Raw genomic sequence first — 17,642 nt, 5'->3', positions numbered from 1 at the left:
GTGAATCGCAGGAACTCGGGGGTGCAGGGCCCTGAGTCCCCCATACTCAGTCTGAGATGGGGTGACCAAATCTGCACGCAGTAGTCAAGGTGTGGGCATACCACGGATTTATATAGTGGCATTATGATATCATCTGTCTTATTCATAGAATCATAGAATATCAGGGTTGGAAGGGACCTCAAGAGGTCATCTAGTCCAACCCCCTGCTCAAAGCAGGACCAATTCCCAACTAAATCATCCCAGCCAGGGCTTTGTCAAGCCGGGCCTTTAAAAACCTCCAATGAAGGAGAGTTCACCACCTCCCTAGGGAACCCATTCCAGTGCTTCACCACCCTCCTAGTGAAATAGTGTTTCCTAATATCCAACCTGGACCTCCCCCACTGCAACTTGAGACCATTACTCCTTGTTCTGTCATCTGCCACCACTGAGAACAGCCGAGCTCCATCCTCTTTAGAACCCCCCTTCAGCTAGTTGAAGGCTGCTATCAAATCCCCCCCCCTCATTCTTCTCTTCTGCAGACTAAACAATCCCAGTTCTCTCAGCCTCTCCTCATAAGTCATGTGCTCCAGACCCCTAATCATTTTTGTTGCCCTCCGTTGGACTGTTTCCAATTTTTCCACATCCTTCTTGTAGTGTGGGGCCTAAAACTGGACACAGTACTCCAGATGAGGCCTCACCAATGTTGAATAAAGGGGAACAATCACATTCCTCGACCTGCTGGCAATGCCCCTACTTATACAGCCCAAAATGCCGTTAGCCTTCTTGGCAAGAAGAGCACACTGTCGACTCAGATCCAGCTTCTCGTCCACTGTGACCCCTAGGTCCTTTTCTGCAGAACTGCTACCTAGCCATTCAGTCCCTAGTCTGTAGCAGTGCGTGGGATTCTTCTGTCCTAAGTGCAGGACTCTGCACTTGTCCTTGTTGAACCTCATCAGGTTTTTTTTGGCCCAATCCTCTAATTTGTCTAGGTCCCTCTGTATCCGATCCCTACCCTCTAGTGTATCTACCACGCCTCCTAGTTTAGTGTCATCTGCAAACTTGCTGAGAGTGCAGTCCACACCATCCTCCAGATCATTAATAAAGATATTAAACAAAACCAGCCCCAGGACCGACCCTTGGGGCACTCCACTTGAAACCGGCTGCCAACTAGACATGGAACCATTGATCACTACCCATTGAGCCTGACTATCTAGCCAGCTTTCTATCCACCTTACAGTCCATTCATCCAGCCCATACTTCTTTAACTTGGCGGCAAGAATACTGTGGGAGACCGTACCAAAAGCTTTGCTAAAGTCAAGGAATAACACATCCACTGCTTTTCCCTCATCCACAGAGCCAGTTATCATAGAAGGCAATTAGGTTAGTCAGGCACAACTTCCCCTTGGTGAATCCATGCTGACTGTTCCTGATCACTTTCCTCTCCTCTAAGTGTTTCAGAATTGATTCCTTGAGGACCTGCTCCATGATTTTTCCAGGGACTGAGGTGAGGCTGACTGGCCTGTAGTTCCCCGGATCCTCCTTCTTCCCTTTCTTAAAGATGGGCACTACATTAGCCTTTTTCCAGTCATCTGGGACCTCCCCCGATCGCCATGAGTTTTCAAAAATAATGGCTAATGGCTCTGCAATCTCACCCGCCAACTCCTTTAGCACCCTCGGATGCAGCGCATCCGGCCCCAGGGACTTGTGCACATCCAGTTTTTCTAAATAGTCCCGAACCACTTCTTTCTCCACAGAGGGCTGGTCACCTTCTCCCCATATTGTGCTGCCCAGTGCAGCAATCTGGGAGCTGACCTTGTTCATGAAGACAGAGGCAAAAAAATCATTGAGTACATTAGCTTTTTCCACATCCTTGGTCACTAGGTTGCCTCCCTCATTCAGTAAGGGGCCCACACTTTCCTTGATTTTCTTCTTGTTGCTAACATACATGAAGAAACCCTTCTTGTTACTCTTAACATCTCTTGCTAGCTGCAACTCCAAGTGTGATTTGGCCTTCCTGATTTCACTCCTGCACGCCTGAGCAATATTTTTATACTCCTCCCTGGTCATTTGTCCAATCTTCCACTTCTTGTAAGCTTCTTTTTTGCGTTTAAGATCAGCAGAAATGATCTATTTCTTTCCTCATGGTATTATTTCCTAGTATTATTGGCTTTTTTGACAGCTGTTGCACATTGAGTGGATGTTTTCAGAGAACTATCCACAGTGACTCCAAGAGCTTGAAGTGGTAACAGCTAATTTAGATCCCATGATTTTGTAGGGAGAGCTGGGATTGTTTTTCCAATGTGCAGTGCTCTGCATTTAGCCGTAAGGCAGCCCCAGTGGCCCGGGCTTCGCTCTAGTCGGCTTTAAAGCCAGGGGGGTGAGCTGCACTGTAAACACCAAGACAAATGAAGCCTCTATCCCCACGGTGGCTGGTTCTCCACATCTAGAAAGAGCAGAACTGGGGCTGCCTGGCTCCTTGACGAACGAACGAGGAGTGGAGGCTGCGGCCTGGGGGTCTGCCCAGCAGCCAGGAAACCCTGTGTATTTCCAGCCTGCCGCTGGCTCTTCCTAACTCTCTGCCCCCAGGGAGCCAGAGCCCAGCCCTGCTCTGCCAGCCACTAACAGCCCTGGGAGAAACCTGGCCCCAGCCTTGGGCACTGAACGTTGCAGGTGGTGCCCCAGGCCAGGCCAGGCCCAGAACCCAGCTGTCCCTTGACTGGCCCCTCCACCCCAGAAGCTGGGGGCTAGGCAAGACTATTGGCATGCCAGAGCGGGAGCCCTAGGGCCTGAAAGTCCAGCCAAGGGAGAGGGGAGGGCCCGGGGCGGTGCACAAGCTGTTTGGATTGGCTTTTATCACCCTGGGCACGTCCCCCTCTGCGGGCACTATTGGCCTTGCCGTCAGCTCCCTGCCCAGGGCAGAGCAGCCCCAGGACCGGAGCATTTGGCTTCTACCTGGAGGGCTCGAGCCAAGCGGGTGCCCATTCCATCTCCACAGTCCCCCAGGGAACCTCCCCTGCTTTCCTGGGCAGGGGCCACGGGCCAGATGTGGGCGCAGCAGCTCACCAGCACCACCTCCTGCCCCAGGGATGTATTGCGGTTTAGAGCCTCCACTCGTTCATGCCCACAGCAATCACCTGCCCCGAGCAAAGGGCTGGGGCCGGTTCTTCCCTTCCACTGAGGCACGGGGGGGGGGGAGGGGGAGCTCTTGGATTTGCTGGGGGGGGAGGGGAAGAGGGATGGAGGAAGGTCCCTGTGGACAGTGTCCCCATGTATAAAAGGGGGTGCTGGGTGCGAGGGAGAGAGCAGCGGGGGCACAGGGCCAGAGCCCAGATGCCTGTTACTGGCAGGCCAGCAGCATGGGCAAGGGGCTATTCACAGCACGGGGGGGGCTCACCTGTGCGAGAGGGCGCCCTGCAGGTTTGACGGTGGGGGGGCTTAGCTGCTCTGGCAGCAGGGAGGTGCTCCATGGCCCCTTTGCAAAGGAGCCGCAAGAGGAGCGGGTGCCCCAGCTCCCGAAGGCCCTTTGGGGGTCCAGCCGCGCCAGCACCTATCGGCCCGGCTCAGCAGCAGCTGGGAGTCAGGGCTCAGCCCAGCGCATTGTGCAGCCCCCGGCCCAGCCCGGTCTGTGTTCAGACAGGGCCTAGTGCCGCTCTCCCAGGGCAGGTCACTGCTGCACCCTTGGGTGCCCGCCTGCAGGGCTGGGGCAGGAGCAGGGCCCTAGTGCTGTGTTGTGCTGCCACCTCGTGGCAAGCCAGAAAGCTGCAGCCGAGCTAAGGGGCCCAGCTGTTCTGCTGGCCGAGGGGGGCTTTAGAGCTCGGCCCAGAGCTGGGGGGTGGGGGGGGGTGTCTCCTTTCCCCAGCCCCTGCAGGCCCCCGTTTCCCTCCCTCACTGTTGGCCCGGGCGGGGGGCCTGGCTGGGAGCCCAGTGACTGCAGCACAGGTGCAAAGGATGCTGGGTGCATGGGCCAGGCCCTGCTCTGTCATGGCCTCCCTGCACCATCTTGGGCCAGTCCCTTAGGGTACAATAGGGACCCCAGCACTGCCCCTTGAACTCACACACCAGAGCCCCCCTCACCCCCAGCACAGCCGCACATTGGCTGGGCCCAGCTGCTGGCGCGGGGCAGGCAGAGCTGGGCAGGCTGCTTGGGGGGGCCGGCTAAGAACAGCAGCGCCCCGTGCACCCGGCCAGGCCCGCAGCCCCGCGCTGCTGGGGACGGACGGACGGACACCCCATGCACCCGGCCGGGCCCGCAGCCCCGCGCTGCTGGGGACGGACGGACGAACGGACGGACTGACGCCCCGTGCACCCGGCCGGGCCCGCAGCCCCGCGCTGCTGGGGACAGATGGACGGACGCCCCCTGCACCCGGCCGGGCCCGCAGCCCCGCGCTGCTGGGGACAGATGGACGGACGCCCCCTGCACCCGGCCGGGCCCGCAGCCCCGCGCTGCTGGGGACGGACGGACGGACGGACGGACTGACGCCCCGTGCACCCGGCCGGGCCCGCAGCCCCCCGCTGCTGGGGACGGACGGACGGACGCCCCCTGCACCCGGCCGGGCCCGCAGCCCCGCGCTGCTGGGGACACACGGACGCCCCGAGCACCTGCCTAGAGCAGCCTGCGCTGGACGCGGAGCCTCGCTTCACCAGCTGCCTTTAAAAACCATCCGTTTTATTACCTGGTCGGTCACGAGAAAAATGGGGTGGAGAGCCGAAAGCAATGGCTGCCACAAGAAGGGAATCCCCCCTCCCCTGATGCCACAAGGACGGGGTGTCACCCAAGGACCAACATGGGGGGAGGGATGAGCCCAGGGGGGCAGACCCCTGCTTGTCCCTCCCCAGCCTGCTGCCCAGTGTTCCCCTCCCACAACAGGGGCTGCCCCAGGGCTGCCTCTTGCTTTTCTACCCCTGCCTGGCTCTTGGAGCTGGGGCACGCCGGGATAACACAGTGCGTGTCAGGGGCAGGGGGCTGTGAGCAAACGTGGTGGGGGGGGGGGGGCCAGGAACGAGGCCGGAGACGATACTGATAAAGAAACAAACGTGGCTGCTAACGGGTGAGGCCGGGCCGCGTTCCCCACGCCCAGAGAGAGGCGGTTCTGCCAGTGGAGCCAGGGGACACTAGCTAGACCGGGACCCTGCCATGCCCCTAGTGGCCTGCCCAACACCAGCACCCACCTGGCTCAGGCCTGGCACGAGGCGGCCCTGCCAGTGCAGGGAAGGATTTGGGGAGGAGCGCTGCGCGAGTAGGAGGGGCCCTGCCAGAGCCAGGAGCTGCTGGGCCCCCACAGATGCAGCCAACAACAACACCGCTGCAGCTGGCGCAGAGCAAAGCCCCCGGATGAGCACCCCCCCCACATGGGCCCACGCACAGAGACACGAACACTGGGCTGCTCTCCACGGGGCACGCTCCCCGGATCGGCTCCCAGGGACACGGCTGCCGGGCCGGGCCGTACCATGGCACAGGGTCACGACTGGCTGTGGGGGATCCACTGAGTGTCCATGGGCCGCCGCAGAAGCTCCTCCACGTGTCGCGCGACGTCCATCGTGTCGTCCAGGTCGAACTCGCCCTCGGGATCCAGCACAGAGTCGGGGCTGAGAGAGAGAGACAGGGCGAGCCTGGGGGAGGCATCCCAGCACAGCCACGCCGGGGGGCCGGGAGCAGCGTGCTCCAGCTAAACGCACCCCCCCCAGCACGGGGAGCCCCTCGCCCCCGCAACGCGGCTCAGGGCCGGGGAAGGAGCAGCACCTACTTCTGTGGGTAGACGTTGTAATGTGGCTGGGAGCACACGGCCGGCGACGGCGCCTGATCCATGTAGGTGACCGTTCCGGCGGCGGGATCCCCAGAGGCGCTGGCAAACCTGGAACAGACGAGGGGCCGGCGCGTCAGCCGGCTGGGGACGCTGGCAAGGGAGCAGCCCCCCGACGATGGGAAAAAAGCAGGGGGGCCCTGAACACCCAGTGGCTGCATAATGCACAGAGTGAGGAGGAGGGGGCACAAGGCAGAACTGAGGGAGCTGCTAACAGTAGTAAGGGGGCCTGCCCCCCCCCCCCGCTGTAATTTGAGCAGTGGGGTCAGAGATGCTGGGGGCCTTGGTATCACACTGTAGGGCCGGCTCCAGGGCAAGTCCAGCCTGGCTGGAGCGACCGCTCACGTCCTGCTGGCCCCAGCCCTGGCTCCAGCTCCCTCTCGGGATCATGGAGCTGCTGCGAGGGGCTCTGTTCGGGCCAGGTCCCTGTGGGCCGGGGGGAGGGGGCCAATGGTGCCTTACACCCCCCGCCACGGCCCGCGTTCACACAGGAGGCGCCTGCGGCCGTGGGGCCAGCAGACCCAGTTTGGCAGCCGAGCCGCGTTGGGTGTCAGTCGCACGCAGCCATCGACAGGGAGCCGGGGACGGACTTGAACCCAGCGCAGAGCGGGCTGGAAAGGCAGCGAGCCTCCGCGGGTGAGTCCCACTGGGAGCTCCTTGCTGGCACTTCACCCAAAAGGCCAGGCCAGGTGCCTGCAGGGGAACAGGGCCTTGGCTGGCAGGACTCGCCCAGGGCACAGCCCGGCTTCCTGGAGCGGGGAGCCCAGGCACAAGCCGCCTCGGCAGGGAAGTACTTACTCTGGCACCACCTGTTTGATCTGGGGCTTCACGTAGCCATCCACGGCTTTACCTGCAGTTGGAGGAAAGAGCCGTGAGCCCAGCAGGCCGAACGCTGGGCTCCTCCCGGAGTCACAGGCCGGCTGCGGGCGAGAACCTGGCGCTGCCCCGTCACCCCCAGGCTCCTGCTGCAGCCTGCCGGCGTATACGCACCCACAGTCCGGCTCCTGCCCCGGGCGTCCCGCCAGGCTGCAGGAACCTGCCTTCCCCGCCCACGCCGCAGAACACCCGGGTCAGGCCCAGCCCCACAGCAGCCGGGGCCAGGTCTTGGCAGAGCCCCTCGGCCAGCACCCGCCGGGTCGGGCGGACCTGCCCAGCCGAGAGCGACTCACAGAGAACCGGCGTGTAGTACTTGGAGAAGACCTCGTCCTTGGGCCGGTCGGGGAACACGTAGTTGAGGTAACTGAGGTCGCCCAGGCGGTCGGCCAGCGAGCGGATGGAGAAGTCTCTGGTCGTGAAGGGTTTCAGGTTCCACAGGTTGCGGTCGGCTACAGGAGAAAGGTGGCGGCATGAGCCAGGCCGCGAAGGGCCAGGCGTGGCAGGGAAAGGAGCCGAGAGCAAACCCAGCCGTGCGCTCACTTGCCCCGACCCTCTGTGGGCCGTCCTTCCCCGCCAGCCACGCTGGATGGAGATCACTGGCGTGTCTCCGTCCCGTCGAGCCGGCCGGCAGGGCAGCGAGACGCCCCGGTTCCTTCAGCTTTTCCCCACCAGGTCCCCAGTGGAACCATGGGGTGCCCCCCCCCACCCCCAGCCAGCGGCGAGATGCGCCAGAGGAGCGGCAAAGCCAGCCCAGCGCTGCTCCGAGCCCACCCTGACTCACGCGAGTCGAACTTCCAGGCGATGGTGATGCCCCCGATCTCGGAGTCACTGAACCGCAGCAGAAAGGTCCCGTCCGGCTTGTTGATCAGCAGGTCGTGCGCTTGCTGCTTGTTGACGAAGCCCAGGATGGCCCTGGAGCACAGAGAGGGGGGTGAGGGGCTGGCAGGCGGGTGGGGGGGCTGTGCCGTGCCGGCCGTTACGGGAAGGAGGGTCTCACCCGTCGTTCCAGTGAGGCTTCTGATGCTTCTTCAGCACTTCCATGACCCCGTCGAACCACTGCCAGAAGGTGTAATTCCAGCCGGGTAAATTCTCCTGGGTGAAGAACAATGCGAAGCAGTGACGGCCAGGCCTGCGAGCCGTGCCACGCCACGGGGCTCTCTCCCGGTCCGCAGGGTAAAATCCACGGCCGCACCGGAGCAGCCTGGACACGTACGTCACAAACCCCAGCCCTCCCCACCCCCCGCACCGACAAGAACACACCACATGGGAGGGATGGCGGCCAGGGCTGCGGCGGGGGGACAGTGCTCGAGGTGGGGCGGGGGAGATGGCACTCGAGGGGGGTGGAGTGGACAGCGCTCGAGGGGGCCCGGGGGGGGGGCCGGCACTCGAGTGGGGCAGGGGGGATGTCTGGCCTGGAGCTGTGGGAGGGATGGCGCTCAAGGTGGCCAGGGGGGACGGTGCTCGAGGGGGGCGGGGGGAATGGCGAGGTAAGAATTTTGACAGAAGGACGTTAATGGGTCAGGCCACCCTGGGTCTCCTGCTGCCCCGCAACCCGCCCCACGCTGTCCTCACCCAGTAGCCCCTCCGGCCCCGCCCCCGCTGCCCGCCGGCCCGGGCCCCGCGGCGCGGCTCACCCGGTTGAACTGGGACCAGGAGACGGACATGGCGCTGTACTCCTCCAGCTGGGCACCGCTGCTGTTGAAGAGCTTCTGCGCCAGGAAGAGCAAATTCTCCTTCGTCAGCCCCCGACTGCTCTGCACCTCGGCCTTGAACTTCATGTTGAGCGCCTCGCACAGCTGGGGCCACAGCACCTTCTCGGGCACGGCGAACGGGACCCGGCCCTGCGGGAGGGGGCGGCGCCGGCTCAGGGGAGCCAGTGGGGAGGGCTCCAGCCCCAGGAGCAGGGAGCATCGCCCCCCGTCCCCCAGCTGCCCTCCCCCTGGCTCTCACCCCCAGCGCCGCCCTCCAGCATCCCCCTCTGCCTCCCCCAGCACCTCCCTCCCCCTGGCTCTCACCCCCAGCGCCCCCGTCAGCATCCCCCTCCAGCAACCCCCTCTGCCTCCCCCAGCACCCCCCTCCCCCTGGCTCTCACCCCCAGTGCCCCCTCCAGCATCCCCCTCTGCCTCCCCCAGCATCCCCCTCCCCCTGGCTCTCACCCCCAGCGCCCCCATCAGCATCCCCCTCCAGCATCCCCCTCCAGCAACCCCCTCCAGCAACCCCCTCTGCCTCCCCCAGCACCCCCCTCCCCCTGGCTCTCACCCCCAGCGCCCCCGTCAGCATCCCCCTCTGCCTCCCCCAGCACCCCCCTCCCCCTGGCCCTCACCCCCAGCGCCCCCTCCAGCATCCCCCTCCAGCATCCCCCTCTGCCTCCCCCAGCACCTCCCTCCCCCTGGCTCTCACCCCCAGTGCCCCCTCCAGCATCCCCCTCTGCCTCCCCCAGCACCCCCTCTGCCTCCCCCAGCACCCCCGTCCCCCTGGCCCTCACCCCCAGCGCCGCCCTCCAGCATTCCCCTCTGCCTCCCCCAGCACCTCCCTCCCCCTGTCCCTCACCCCCAGCGCCCCCTCTAGCATCCCCCTCCAGCATCCCCCAGCACCCCCCTCCCCCTGGCCCTCACCCCCCAGCGCCGCCCTCCAGCATCCCCCTCTGCCCCCTCCAGCACCCCCCTCCCCCTGGCTCTCACTCCCAGCACCCCTCTCCCTCCCCCTGCAGAGGCCGGATGGGGGCAAGAATGGGAGACCGCCCAGGCGGGAACACAGAGGGCTGCAGGAGGGGCCAGGTGAGGGGGGCCGAGATCAAGGGACCTGCTGATGTGGGGGGGCTAAGGGCACTGCAGATCTGGGCCCCAAGTGAAGGGGGGCAGGCCCCCCGGGTGTGGGAATCTGCCCCCGGCGGCGCTGGCTGCTCACCGGCTCGGCGAAGGCGTTATCCCAGAGCACGGTGGCCGTGGCGTTGTTGTCCTGGCTCCCGTGCACGATCACCACCACGGGCAGAGACAGCGTCTGTGGGAACCGGCCGGGCCGGGCTGAGTGTGGGGCGGGGGTGGGGCTGGACCCAGCTCCGGGTCCTGCCCTTCCCCCACTGCCACTGGGCGAGTCTCAAGCAGACCAAGCCCCCCTGTGCTCCTCGACCCCATGCCCACCCCACGGACCCCACGCCCCCGGGGCTGCCCCAGCTAGTGACACACTCGGGAATTCCTGGGTCCCTCCCTCAACCCAGAGACGCCATCCTGGGGACGGGCGACACGGCCAAGCCTGACACCAGCCCCAGAAGGGCTCCTAGGGCCCAGCGCCGGGCAGGGCCCAGGGCAGCGGTGCCAGCGCAGGGCCCAGCGCCGGGCGGGGCCCAGGGCAGCGGTGCCAGCGCAGGGCCCAGCGCCGGGCGGGGCCCAGGGCAGCGGTGCCAGCGCAGGGCCCAGAGCCGGGCGGGGCCCAGGGCAGCGGTGCCAGCGCAGGGCCCAGAGCCGGGCGGGGCCCAGGGCAGCGGTGCCAGCGCAGGGCCCAGAGCCGGGCGGGGCCCAGGGCAGCGGTGCCAGCGCAGGGCCCAGAGCCGGGCGGGGCCCAGGGCAGCGGTGCCAGTGCAGGGCTCAGAGCCGGGCGGGGCCCAGGGCAGCGGGGCCAGCGCAGCACCAGCTTTACCTTGACCTGGAAGACCAGCTCATTGCCACCGACGCTGAACTGCGACTCGAAGAGGATGGTGAATTTCTCCTCGGTCACCGACTCGGCGCCGCGCCGATCCGAGCGCTTGATGCGCTTCAGGGACTGCGGGAGGCAGGAGAGGGCGTGAGAGGTGGGCGGGAGGGGGCAGGGGACGGTGGTGGTGCCGGGGGCCTGGCTCTCACCATGTTCCTGAAGTGGGCGCTCAGGGTGCCTGTGGCCTGGTGGTACTCCATCACGCAGCAGTTGTTCAGGATCTCCCCGCTGCTCTCGCTGCAATGGGAAAGGCAGGTCAGAGAGGGCAGGCACTGGGCCAGCTCCGACTCCCATGGGGCGTTGGGGGGCAGGGCGGTGCTGACAGTCACTGTGACGGAGCAGGGAGCAGGGCAGATTTGACCTGGGAATGTTGCAGGGGGGTTGCAGTGAGGAGGGGGGACTTCCCTTGAAGGAAGCTACCTGAGCTGTAACCTGAGCCAGGAACGGGGGTGGGGAGAATTAACACCTTCTGCCCGGGAGACTGAACAAAGGAGAGGAGCAGCGGGAGGGGCTTGGAGTTTAGTTTCGGTTGGGGCTGGGTGGTGCAACGCAGGGAACCCCAAGCTGGGGTCTAAGCTCCCTGAACCTCCCCGAGGGACCTAATTGAGGGGGTCTGGTCGTACCTACACGCTCTGCTTGAGACTGTGTTCCTGTCCTTAAATAAACCTTCTGCTTTACTGGCTGGTTGAGAGTCGCAGTGAATGTCGGGAAGAGGGGTGCAGGGCCCTAACTCCCCCACACTCCGCAATAGTCACCATGGGGGGAAGCTCCCTCTGGGCCCAGGAAACCCACTCAGGGGCCTGGAATCCGGCTCCGGGCTCAGAGAACGGGCAGCAGCTCGCGGCCCGGGGGGACACGGGGCCCCATGTGCTAACCAGGCCGGGCAGGGGGGTCTCCTGGGGATTGGACCCCACTGGGGGTGCTGGGAAAGGGGCCAGTCACGAACCCCACAGGTGTGGGGCTGACCCTCCCTCCGCTCAGCGATACCCCGGGGGTGAGAGGGGGCAGCTCCAGCCACACGCTGTGCTGGACTCTCTGGGGGATCCAGACTACGTGAGCATGGGACGCAGAGAGAACAAGGAACCAGCCCCACAGGGCCCTGCCAGAGCCCCCCAGAGACCCAACAGGAGCGGCACGGCTCAGCGGGGCCAGCTCGGGCGTCTCCCAGGACCTGCCCTGGGTGAGTGACGGGGGGGCATTACTTGCGGGTGCTTTCGTTCTTCAGCAGGGCCTTGGCTTGCTGCTCGCTGATGATGGTGGCCTTCACCTGGGGCGGGTTCATGTGCACGTTCAGCTTCCCCCCCACCAGCAGCCGCACCGTGGCCGCGAACTTGGTCTGCGTCTTCAGCACCTGGGGGGGCTGCTTCTCGATGATGAAGGTGCTGGGTGGAGGAACCAGCGTCACGGGACCTGCAACTGTGAGATGGGGCCGGGGGCCGGAGCTACGACCGCCAGACGTGCACGGGGGCGGGGGGACGACCCGGCACATCCCCACCCCAGCTCACAGCCCCTGTGCCCAGATCCTCCTTCCCAGTCCCCAGGCCGTATCCCCTCCCGCCCAAAGCACTTGCCCCACGAGCCCCTTTCTCTTGCCACCCACCCCGCAGTGCCAGCAGCATCCCCACCCCCCGATCCAGCCAGCCCCTGGCCCCTCGCAGCCCAATTCCTACCTGCCCAGGTCAGAGCCTGAACCTCATCCCATCCGTGCCCCGAGTTCAGCCTCAGCCCCACAGCCTGTGTGGGGCAGCTGGGCCCAGCCCAGCTCTATCACCCCAGCGCACATGGGGCAGACATGCCCAACCCCGATCGGGGCCCAGCCCGGCTCTGCCCCCAGCGGTACCTGGTCACCAGGGCGGAGATGATGTCTGTGATGGTGCCGTTGAGCTCGGACAGCATCTCCTCCACGGGCCCCGGGATGGGCAGCTGCTGGCACAGGTGCTCGGCCCGACGGATCTGCTGCCGGTTCTGCCAGATGATCTCGGCCAGCTTCTCACACCTGGGGCGAGGGGTCCCCGGGCCAGGTCAGTGCTCTGGCAAGGCCCAGAGACATCACGGAGCCCCAGGCCTGGGTGTCCCATGTCTGCTGGTCACAACGCTCCCTATCTGCGCGCCCCCCTTGGGGTCCCCCCAGGCTGGCGCGGTCCGGCCTTAGCCTGGCCCTGTGGGGAGCTCAGCCACCCCAGGAATCCAGTCCCACATCCCTGGGGATGGGGGCAGGTGACCCCTAGTGCCCTGGACTAACAACCCCAGCGGGGGCAGCGTCACCCTCCAGCGTCACCCCCCGGGGGGGCCTCTTGGGACCCAGGGCAGCCCCCCTGGATTCCCTGCTGCCGGCGGCACCGTTCCCTGGTTTCCCAGCCAACCGCCCAGGGGACAAGCGGCAGCTCCCGGGTGCCCAGCCCCGTTTCCCACGGGGCAGCGCTGGGAGGGGCGGACGCACCAGGACTGCAGCACGTCCAGGGTGCCCTCGGGGGGCCCGCCGTTCCCCGCCAGCTGCTGCCGCCGCTTCCACTGGATCAGCTCGTCGTCCAGGATGGTCGTCTGTTGCTTGCGCAGCAGCTGCAGGGTTTTCTGGTGCTTCTCCGCCAGCTCCTGCGAGGGGACGGGGTGTTAGCGTGGGACGGGGCAGGCAGCGGCACCGCACGGGGGCGTCATCGCCCCCTGCTGGCACCGGGGAGAGGAGTGGGGTCCCCCCGGGGCTGGCGCTCACCACTCGGTACTGCTGTAGTGTCTGGGCCTCCCGGTGCAGCCAGGCCTCCAGCGACGCCTTCTTCTGCTGAAGCGTCGTCTCGCGGGACATGCGCTCCTGGGGGCCCAGTTGGGAGAGCTGGGAGAACTGGGCTGGGGAGGAGGCCAAGAGCGTTAGGCCTGAGCCCCGACCGCCCCGGGGGCTCCCCGACCCGCAGCAGCATCCCCAGAACCCCTGCACCAGGCCTGCCCCTGGGGATGGGGGCGGGGGACACTCGGGACTTGCTCCCCAGCCCCACGGAGCCGGTGGGACAGTGCTGAGCTGGGGATTCCCATGGGACTGTGGAGGGAGGGGAACCGTCCCGGGGGTGCTCAGATACCTGCAGCCTCCTCACGGGGGCGCGGAGGGTGGGTGAGACGATGCCCCAGCCCCCAGATGCTACGGCAGAGTCTCCCCCGCGCCGGGTGGGGGGAGGAAGGGGGCTGAGACCCCCCCCCCGGACACCCCTGGGCCCAGGGCGGAGTGGCCAGCAGGGGGCACGGGGCACGGAGCTGCACAGGGAGCATTCTGCGCCAGCTGCAGCCCCCCGCCGGACCCAGCCGGACCCCAGCGCCTGGCGCCCCCTTGGCAGCTGGGACGGGGCAAGTGCTTCGGGACGTTTGCTGGCACGGGCCGGTGTCTCCCCGAGGACGGGATCTCAGGGCGAAGCTGCCTCTGCTCTGCGGGTCCCTGCCCCCATCAGTCCATCCCCACGGCCCCTCCCTCTCCCCACGGCTAGGGCCCCCCACCCCCACCTTGCAGGCGCATGTTCTCCTGGTACTGGATGATGAAATACTCCTGCGTCTGCTGCAGCTTCTTCAGCTCGTTCTCCGTGTCCTGGGTGACGAGACGCAGCTCCTCGAAGGTCTGGTTGATCTGCAGGTGCTTCTGGGACATGGCGTCCGCCAGGCTGCTGGCTGGGGAGGGGCTCTGCAGAGGGGGGGCAGGTCAGGTCAGGGAGAGGCAGGGCTCGGGGACTGCCATGGGGGGCAGCCACGGAGCACAGAGGCCGAGGCTCATGCCGTGGGGCAGTGGCTGGAGCCACGGGCACAGGGTGGGGTGAGGTGCCCGTGGCTGGGCTGGGGCAGTGTCCACGGGCCCCAGAGAGACGGGGGAGCGAGACAAGGCCCCCCTGCCTGGCTACTCACGTTAGTGGCCTCCCGAACCAGCCGCTGCTCGTGGTACAGGATGTGACGGATGCAGCGCACCAGCTCCATGGGGCACCGGTCGTACGTGTTCTGCAGGGGGGGAAAGCAAAGGCCCTGAGCCAGGGGCAGAGCGGGGCTAGTCAGGGGCTCTCACCGCCCCAGGCTGGGGGCAAAGGGGGTCCCAGGGGCACTGGGCGGGGGGGCTGCTCCTGCCCTAACCTACCCTGCCGGCATCCCCGCTCCCAGGGCACGTGGGTGAGGATGGGGGTCACCCCAGCCGGCCCATGCCAGGACGGCAGCTCCCCATGGCCAGGCAAGGAGCCCACGGGGGAGCGCCCAGTGGGAGTGGCCGGCCCCTGGCAGGGCACGGGGGGCAAGGCTGCCCCATTGCGGCTCCGGGCACCGACCTGCAGCTGCGTGGCATAGTGCCCCAGCTTGATCTTCAGCAGGAACCCGTCCTCGCCCACTTGGTGATCCGCCTTCTTCTGCAGCTCCTGGATCAGCCCCTCCAGCAGCTGGGTGGCTTTGAAGTTCTCCTGGGGGTTATCGAGGTCGATGGAGTCCCTGGCACAGAGAGAGAAGGGGGGGGCAGGGCTCAGCTGGGGCCCGACCTGCCTGCCCCAGCTCGGCGCAGGGACTGTATCTGCTGGGGGAACCCAACCCCTGCCAGTGAGGCCCCCCCGTGTGTCCGTCCCTCAGCAAACGGGGACGATCCAGCTAACCCGCCACACAAAGCCCAGAGCAAATGGGAGCAAAGCCCCGCCCCGAGCCTCCCCCGCTGGCCCCACCATGGGACCTGCCGAGTGTTCCTGGGGTGACTCCTCGTCACTGTCTGGGCTGAGTGAAGTTGCGAGCCCAGCCCTGATGCCTTTCTGCCAGCTCTGACGGGGGACACTGAGGCTGCCCCCAGGTTCCCTGCAGCAGTCAGCAGCTCCCCTCGTGCAGGATCCCTCACGTGGTAGCTTCACGGGGAGTCTAAGTGCCCTGAGGTTCGACCGGGGCGGCTGCAGAGGTAGCAAGGCTGATGCACGGCACTGGGCAAAAGGCTTTACAAGTGATGACTGGTTAGTGCAACCCGCGTGCCTACAGAAGGGTAAACTGAGGCATAGCTAACTGGCAATGGGCCCCGGATCTGTGCTCAGACCACTAGGCCGTGCTGCCTGTCTCTGTCACAGCCAAAAGCAGCATTTACCTTTTTTAACTGATAAAACAAACAGTGGGGTGGGGGTGGGAAGCGTTTGACAGAGGACGCACGCCCCAGCCTGGGGACAGAGCCGGGATGCAGCGTTCATGTGACAGCACCATTCTAGACCCCTCGTACTGCAGGGGGAAGAGGAGAGGGGAGTTAGGTGAACCTCCTGCAAGCAGCAAGGAGCCCCGTCAGCAGCCGCCCCCCCAGCTCCACTGTGCAGCCCCTGGAGGAAGAGATTTCACTAGCACGGTGACAACAGCATGGAGCGGGGCAGGCTCACCTACCATGCCTGGCTCTCGATCCACTGCGACAGGTAATGCCGCACCTCGATGGGGAAGTGCTGGCCATACAGCGCCTGCATCTGGCGCAGGGCCTCTCCCTGCAGCTGCTGGGCCTGGATCCACAGGGCCATCGGTCAGAACCTGGGGGGAGGCACACGACAGTTACCCAGGAAGGTTCTTCCCCTACTCGAGGATTTGCAAGCTCAGTGGCCATTGTCTCTCTGGGCTACGGGCCTACAGGAAAAGCAACTTATCTGCCTCCCTCACGCCCTTTCCTGTCTAGTCACTCAGCAGCGGGGCACAGGATCTGATCTACTTCCAGAAGGGGATGTGAAGGGAGGGGACGAAGGTGCTGGCAGAGGGCACCTGCAGCAGGAGCTGACCGCCAGCCTGGCCCAGTCAGTGTCCCTGAATGACTGGAAAAGCCACCAAGCGTCACCACCCCGAAGGGACAGATGCTGCTCCGGGGAGACGGGGCAAATCAAAGCTCAGGTCCAGCTCTACCCAGAAACTCCCAATTTCTGGGGCCCTGTTGCAGGCCCGGCAGGGCCTGGCTCTCCAGAGGGCAGGGGCTGAGCAGTCCCTAAAGCGTCTCTCAGACAGGGCCCCCCAAGTCCCCTCGAGCTCTCCAAGACATGGGCCAGGGTTCTCACCCGGAGGAGTGCTGGTGAAAACGAAGCGGGTAAACTAAACTCAGCTCCAGGTGCCCCAAACGAGAAAGGAGCAAACACCATTTGCTCGCCGCCTCCTCCACCACACCCTCATCCCGGCAGGAATTCCTGCGGGGCATCTCCCGGCAGAGACTGATTCCGCTTTCAGGAAACCAGGTGCCCCTTTGCCGAAGAGCGGAGCGAGCGATGCAGGGGCGGTGGCGGTACCGGTGTCCTGGGGCGCACACACCCACGCGGGTTTGACTTCACGCCCAGGAGCCGGCCCCACGCACAAAGCTTAGCACGCGGGTCACTGCTTCCCTTCCCCTGGATCCGTATGCTGAAGCCAAGAGGGAGTTTCTCACGGTCCAAGAGGGATTTGAATAGCTAGAGCCTAACCCCCCCCATGCTGCATGAATCCCCTCCACCCGCCGTGCGGGAAACACATGCAAACCATCCCCTTGGAGCCCTGTCCGGTCAGGCATGGCCCAACCCCAGGTCAAGCTAGACCGAGGGAATTCTGGGAAATGTAGTTCCTAGGGAGGGTCATGGGAATTGTAGGCTAATGCAAGGCATGCTGGGAGGACTTGCTGGGGAATATAAGGTGCAGAAGGGCTCCTGGGCAAGGCAGTTGCAGCTCAGGAGAGCGTGCGGGTGGAGGGGCAGTGGGGCAGGTACAGGACAGGGTTTCTGGGGAGGCCTAGGGACAGGCCGGTGCTGCCACCTGCACTGGTTTGGGGGTCCCAGCCAGGGGAAGCCCCTTCCCACATCAAGATGGGTTGGGGGGGACTGAAGAGTGCCAGGCCCGGGGCTGGGAGGCCGAAGGCGCATTTGGGGAGGTTTAGCTCTCCTGGCAGGGGGAGGCTCTTCTACCTAAAGGGGAGCCAGCCGGAGGGGCATGCAGCCCTGCTCCAGCGAGGGACCTGAGGCCCAGCTGTATCCACCAGCCAACACCAGCTATGTGCCCGTGCGCAAGCGGAGGGCTCGGGAGCGTGCGAGACGAGGTGCTCCAGGTGTATGGCAAATGCTCTGTGCTACCCCCTGGGGCCCGGCTGTACCAGGGTTCCCCGACGTGGCTGCATTTCTATAGTGCACATGGGGGCCCAGGGGTCTGGATGGCGTAATCTGGCAAGTAAAGCGAGCCCCTTTTGGCGTTAACTGCCTTGGTCTAAAGGGAGAACTTGCTAATAGCCGGCACCCTCAGCCCCTCCTCCACACGCTTCGCTTCACAACACATCCTGGGCCCGCTTCCCATGGGGTGACCGAGCCCCGGTCGGCGGTAGCCAGAGCTGGAGCA

At 65.2% G+C, this 17,642-nt stretch overlaps 1 protein-coding gene across 3 annotated transcripts; it reads right to left on the bottom strand.

The window, feature by feature from the left end:
• Window positions 1-4,624: 4,624 nt before the first annotated feature.
• On the bottom strand, window positions 4,625-15,850 carry LOC128829079 (signal transducer and activator of transcription 5B-like). 3 transcript variants are annotated; one of them, XM_054014237.1, is made up of 19 exons: window positions 15,699-15,786; window positions 15,415-15,542; window positions 14,630-14,786; window positions 14,223-14,312; window positions 13,830-14,004; window positions 13,057-13,187; window positions 12,787-12,938; window positions 12,187-12,342; window positions 11,549-11,728; window positions 10,496-10,583; window positions 10,293-10,415; window positions 9,564-9,656; window positions 8,291-8,497; window positions 7,654-7,748; window positions 7,438-7,568; window positions 6,950-7,105; window positions 6,579-6,630; window positions 5,724-5,831; window positions 4,625-5,565 (listed from the first exon to the last, which is right to left on the bottom strand). In XM_054014237.1, the coding sequence occupies exons 4-19, from the start codon at window positions 14,289-14,291 to the stop codon at window positions 5,439-5,441; spliced, it is 2,043 nt and encodes a 680-aa protein (XP_053870212.1). In that variant the 5' UTR covers window positions 14,292-14,312; window positions 14,630-14,786; window positions 15,415-15,542; window positions 15,699-15,786; the 3' UTR covers window positions 4,625-5,438. The 3 variants fall into 3 exon arrangements, with proteins under 3 accessions (XP_053870212.1, XP_053870210.1, XP_053870211.1); XM_054014235.1 differs by lacking the exon at window positions 15,415-15,542 and having other exon boundaries at window positions 15,699-15,850; XM_054014236.1 differs by lacking the exon at window positions 15,415-15,542 and having other exon boundaries at window positions 15,695-15,775.
• Window positions 15,851-17,642: the final 1,792 nt, after the last annotated feature.

The sequence above is a fragment of the Malaclemys terrapin genome, chromosome 25, assembly GCF_027887155.1.
Source record: "Malaclemys terrapin pileata isolate rMalTer1 chromosome 25, rMalTer1.hap1, whole genome shotgun sequence".
Classification (NCBI taxonomy): Eukaryota; Metazoa; Chordata; order Testudines; family Emydidae; genus Malaclemys; species Malaclemys terrapin.
The sequence above is the reverse complement of the archived record's forward strand: the minus strand, read 5'-3'. Positions and strand labels throughout refer to the sequence as shown.

Coding starts and splice junctions, on each gene's coding strand:
- LOC128829079 (XM_054014235.1), bottom strand. CDS start 15,826: ATGGCCCTGTGGATCCAGGCCCAGCAGCTGCAGGGAGAGGCCCTGCGC. Junction 10,584..11,548: donor AAGAACGAAAGCACCCGCAA/GTAATGCCCCCC, acceptor TTCCCATTGCAG/CGAGAGCAGCGGGGAGATCC. Junction 6,631..6,949: donor GTACTACACGCCGGTTCTCT/GTGAGTCGCTCT, acceptor CTCCAACTGCAG/GTAAAGCCGTGGATGGCTAC.